The sequence below is a fragment of the Apaloderma vittatum genome, unplaced genomic scaffold, assembly GCF_000703405.1.
Source record: "Apaloderma vittatum isolate BGI_N311 unplaced genomic scaffold, ASM70340v1 scaffold17623, whole genome shotgun sequence".
In the NCBI taxonomy this organism is placed as follows: domain Eukaryota; kingdom Metazoa; phylum Chordata; class Aves; order Trogoniformes; family Trogonidae; genus Apaloderma; species Apaloderma vittatum.
Window position 1 is genome coordinate 1951 of NW_009707678.1, and position 5344 is coordinate 7294.

The following is a 5344-nucleotide window of genomic DNA, read 5'->3' on the forward strand; positions in this document are numbered from 1 at the left end:
CTCGAATTTCACAAAATGCTCCAATCACTCAGGTTTGAGGAGTAGTTCCGAGCCATGCTGCAGCAGAGATCAAGCTAAAACCAGGTTTGTTGCAAAAAAAGCCCCAAAAACTTTTAAAAAAAAAAAAGAGGCCAGGTCAGCCCTTCCTCTGGGTTGCTGGGCTTTCCCCTGCAGAACTGCACTTGTCCCCTGCAAGGACATTCCGTGTATCCAAACAGCAACAACCCAGATCTGCTGACAAGGAGGCAGTGTTCGACGGGCCAAGCGCCTCATAAAACCGCACGCGGGGTGACAGGGCGGGAACACACGCTAGGGCAAACCCAGAGGAACACCTAAATGTCAGAATCCATACAAGCACTAATCAAAGCTTGTATTTACAGGGGGATTGAGGCATCGAATCACAAACACCCAGGGAGCCTCACATGACCACTCATCAATCCTGCATGACACCAGCAACAACGTTCAGACACGCAGCAGAAGCTGATGATCGGGTGTGAGCCGAAAGCATCGTCACTGGGGACAGAAGGAAGCAGCTTTTTGTTTTTGGAGGAAAGATCTTTTGTTTCGCCACCGAAATCTGTGCTACCGTAAAGGCGAATGCACTGCAAGCAGGAAAGCCAAAGTCCTACAGAGATGACTGAGGCGGCTGAAGCCAGCGACGCTCTAGAAGGTATTTTTAAGTTTGGCCGCCACGAGGACGAGAATCTCTCCGATCTTTTTCTGCCAATTCTCTATGTCCTTGGAGACATCACACCAGAGCTCTCCGTGGCGAGGTTCAGCATTCTCACAGCGCTTCCTCACCTCTTCTTGTTGTTCCTACAAGGAAGAGAAACAAAAGTTGGCAAATCTCTTTGCTTTGTTCCAGTACAAAGTCAAAAATTTAATAATCCCCTCCCCAATTCAAATGCTCTTCCAAAGCTTACGGTGGGTTTCTTGGTTTGTTTGTTTAAAGGTGGAAGGGAAGCCTGAGTCAAAAATCCAGAGGAAGCAACCCTCCTGCTTCACTGAGCAAACTGGCCAAATTACAGCCAGGCAAGTTTTGGCTACACCAGAGAAACCGCAGCAGAAACTTCCTTTGCGTTATCACCTGCGTGAGATCTGTCAAGTGAGAGGTCTCTCTGAAGTCAAAAGATAAACACTCCCATCATTTCGGTAATATCAGGCAGTAAAAACCGCCGTGAGAGATTAGAACAGACTGTTCCTCTGGCTGTGTTCACGTGCAAACTGTACTTGACACTTGGGGAAAAAACGGGACACAGACCCAGCATCGCCATCACAGGAGCACCTCCGATGAGGAAGCTTGGATTTTGCAGAAGGAAGATCGGTTTCGCAGATTTCTGCGCAAACCAGCGCGACTGCAGGAAGCAAAGCAGCCTGAAAGACAGCTCAGCTAACGAGGGAGTCTCTTAAAAACCACCCCACAGGCCTATTCATGCTCATTCATGACCGGGCTTGATGGCTGTAGCCTCATCCACGAGCCACACAGGCTCAGCCCAGCGCTGCCGCGATTCCCAGGACCTGCTCCCCATTCCCAGGCACGTTCTCTCACCTCTGTGCCATGCTGGAGCTCAAATTTGTAAAAGAAAGCCCAGGCATCCCCCAGGTCAGAGTCTATCTTCACTGTCCGGTGGAACCATTCTCTGGCCTTGGTTATTTTCCGCTCGCTCCAGAACAGTCTGAGGAGAAAGAACAAGAAGTGAGTTGACAAATCACCAGGTGTCAGTCTGCAAGCGCTCCAACTTAAAGGCTCGGCAGGTATTTCAATTCTTTGCTCTCCTGAGCAGGAAAAGAGCAGATTTCGCAGGCGTTTGCTGATTGTCCTTGCCCTGGGAAGGGAAGAGATAAGAGAGGACCAAAAGGAACGTTCCCTCTTCGCTCTTGCCCGGTGAGGAAGGCTGACTGAGCCCCAGGGGCATGCAGACACTCCTGAGAAGGGAAATTATTACTCTCAAAGCTCCACCTTTACTAACTCAATTGCTTAGCGTTGCTGTTTTGGATCTGGTGTACAAAGAGACGGGACCATGGGCCTACATCTATCTCCCCTCTTCTCCAATCTCTTCTTATTCCAAGTCGACTTTAGATTCTAACAACTAAATAAACTCCCAAAAGCCGAAAAATGGGACTCAGGTTCCTGGAGCTGCGGCCGCGTGCGGTCACATCCACGAAGCGTGCTCGGGCGGAGCCGACCCGCCTTGTCTGCTCCACTTGATGAGAAAGACAAGCACTCAAGCTTCCTCGCTCAAATCCCAGTCTGGCATCCGGCCCCGTTTCATCAAGGTGCTCATGAATTCTGAAATTTCTCCCCAGTAATTAAGCAGCTGAGTCAATAATCTCTTGGTTTCGCGCCTTTGCATTAAAAGAGTTCATTTGAGCTAGTGAGGGCTTTATCAAATCAGCCAGCCAGCCCTCATAAAGAGCTTAGCCAGTCGTAAAATTATACAGCTTATGTGATTGTTTTTAAGCCCTATAATACTCTTGATTGTTCCGTTTAAATAAACTGTGATTTGAAAAAGAGCACGAACAATGATAGTGGAGGTGCAACACCTGCAGGTGCTGGCCATTTTCAGCAACACATTTAACAAAGTTTTTTCCGAGACGCGTGATGCCGTGGCGTTATGTACCTACAGGCGAGTCGGGAGGGGAGGTGGAAGCTGTTTGCCTTGGGATTAGCTGCTAAACTGTCTGAGGTCGCACCAGAAGGGGCCTGGAGGCAGTTTCCATAAAGGAAAACTTAATATTTTTCTCACTTGCCGCTAAAGCAGAACAAGTCAGCTGTCAGGATCTGGCAGAACCCAGCGTTGCAGTCACTGGAGTGTATCCTACAGTTTTCTTTGGCTTTATAAAACTGAGTTGTGAAAGAATTGGGCAACTGTTCGGGCAAAACGCTTCCTGCATTAACCTCTTCTGGTATTCACAAAGGAAAAAAAAGTGAGTTTGTTCCAATCACGACTGCTCTAGAGCCATTCACGCATCAGATCGGGCGTAAGTCAGTTCTAATTGCGGTTTTTCATCACTGGAAGCTTCTAGGCAAGAAGACAATTTCTAGCAGATTATCTTCCCATTTCAGGGAAGCAAACTCCAGCATGACTGGCAGTCTGCATTCCAGGAAGGGCCACAACTGGAGAGAACTGACAGAGCAGAAATTCAGGAAGGGAGAAGACAACAGCATAAAATTTAGCTCAGGATAAAAAAATAATTAAAAAAAAAAATCTATATAAAATCTTGCAGAATCTAGGCTAGAGGGAAAACCTGAAGAATAGTCAGCCCGTTACAAAAACTGGGAAACAAGCAGCAAAAACTGTCACTATTTTCACAAATGTTTAAAACATATCCTGAAACCACAGAATCACACGGTCGTGCTCATGTGCAATGTTTCATCGTGGCTGCAGCCATCACAGAAACGGATATTTTTACTACGTCAGGCTCGGGAACTCACTTGGCCACGGCCAACAGGACATGTGGGTCGTGTTCACACTTCTTGAGGGCATCCACGCTCTTGGTCTTCCGTTGCGGTCGCGCTTCAAGGAAAATTGCCTCTGACCACAGGATTCCTTCAACAAGTCAAGTAGGAAGACTGTTCAGTGTTATTTGTGAAGTTAACCCTCCCCGTCCCGTCAGCAGGTCCCCACTCGTGCCCCAATCTCATCATAGAACTGTCAAGGTTGGAAGGGAGCTTAAAGATCATCCAGTTCCACCCCCCCTGCATGGGCAGGGACAGCTCCCACAAGATCAGGCTGCCCAGAGCCCCATCCAGCCTGGCCTTAAACACTCCCAGGGATGGGGCTGCCACCCCCTCTCTGGGCAACCTGTGCCAGGGTCTCACCACCCTCATGGGGAAGAACTTCTTCCTAATGTCCCATCTGAACCGATCCATCTCTAGCTTTAATCCATTCCCTCTAGTCCTACCACTAACCGACATCCTAAAAAGTCCCTCACCAGCTTTCTTGTAGGCCCCCTTAAGACACTGGATACATCCCAGATCACTCTTTCTTTAAGGATACTTCATTCAGCACTCTGAATTCTGAGCTGACGCTTGCACCACGCCAGACCTTCAGCTCTGAAGGTCTCCGTACCACAACCCCGTGGCAGCTCCGGTGCTCCCCGTGCTAACCCCGAGCTCACACGTTTTCAGACGAGACACAACAGGGGAGAGCGAATCAGCATTTCAGAAGGCATCCACTTGTCAGAACAGAAAACTGCAGAAGACACAGAAGGTGCAAAGCACACCGTTTGGAAGCAGTTTCAAGGGTGCCAGAGAGTCTTATTGATGCTGGCTCTCCCCACACACGATGAAGGACAGAAGAGGTCCAGGAAAGCCGGGTTTAATCCCTAGTTCCTTTCACTGCCAAAAGCAAGGAAGGAAATACGCTCAGAGAAGCATGAAATCTTTAGTTTCTCCTGTCAGCCAGCCATACCTGCCGATCACTTCAAAGCAACACTTGAAAGCTCGTGTCTGCCAGGACTCTATCAAAGCGCTCTCACTTCCCATACACCGCACCACAGGAAGAGTCACGAGCTGCGATGACTGCAGCGACAGAGCGGAGCAGAACTCTCCTCTTCTCACTCTTTACATATAGAGTCAAACCACACTTTTCAGGCCTCTATATTCAGAGGACACAAACCCCACTATATTTCAGTTTTACTCTTTGTGCAGCTGCCTTCATCAGCCCTAAGCATCAACTCAGCAACTGAGGGACACACGTCTCTGGTTTACAGGACTGCAGGTGTCCAGTGCGCTAATTCCTACAGACTTTTACTCTAGTTTGTGGAGTTTTAAAGTAGAGTTCAAAGTGATTTTATGTAACGAAAAACTGACATCCTGCTGCCCATTTCCACAGCAAGAGGCAGATTCTGTACAAAAGCCTGTGGTGGCAAACACTCATTAAGCATTAGGTCATTCACAAAACAAAGTGGGAACTGGGTGGCCTCACTTTGTTGACCCATGCGCACAGTGAGTAGCTTGCCCCGAGTTTATCAGGTCATAAATTAATTCCCAATTATTTCACTAGGACTTAAGCAGCTGCCAATTAAACACCTTCCAAAACCCAGCCTGAAGGCAAGCTAAAAAAGCTTGCCCTGCAGCAGACCATGCTTCATGGTTATGTGACATCTTCTCTCCAAAGATGTCAACGTGTTTAAATAATTAAAGCTTCCCGCAATCCTGCCAAAAAATAAGGAAGCGTTAAGCACTTCCTCCTCTCATCCCAAGAGGCAAACGTTTCCACTTCTGGTTAGAACAAATTGACTTACATTGTACGACCTGCTCGACTTCTCTTAAATGAGTTCAAACAATCCTAGAATCACAGACTGGCCTAGGCTGGAAGGGACCTCAGAGATCATCTAG

At 48.1% G+C, this 5344-nt stretch overlaps 1 protein-coding gene across 1 annotated transcript in view; it reads right to left on the reverse strand.

The window, feature by feature from the left end:
- Positions 1-572: 572 nt before the first annotated feature.
- Positions 573-5344, reverse strand: part of PRPF6 (pre-mRNA processing factor 6) — a gene marked incomplete at its 5' end in the record, with an annotated part of 21647 nt that continues 16875 nt past the window's right edge. Inside the window, 3 exons of the mRNA XM_009866295.1 lie at positions 573-816; positions 1550-1676; positions 3437-3551. Of these exons, the coding sequence (XP_009864597.1) occupies positions 664-816; positions 1550-1676; positions 3437-3551 (395 nt within the window). The remainder of the gene's footprint in view (positions 817-1549; positions 1677-3436; positions 3552-5344) is intronic.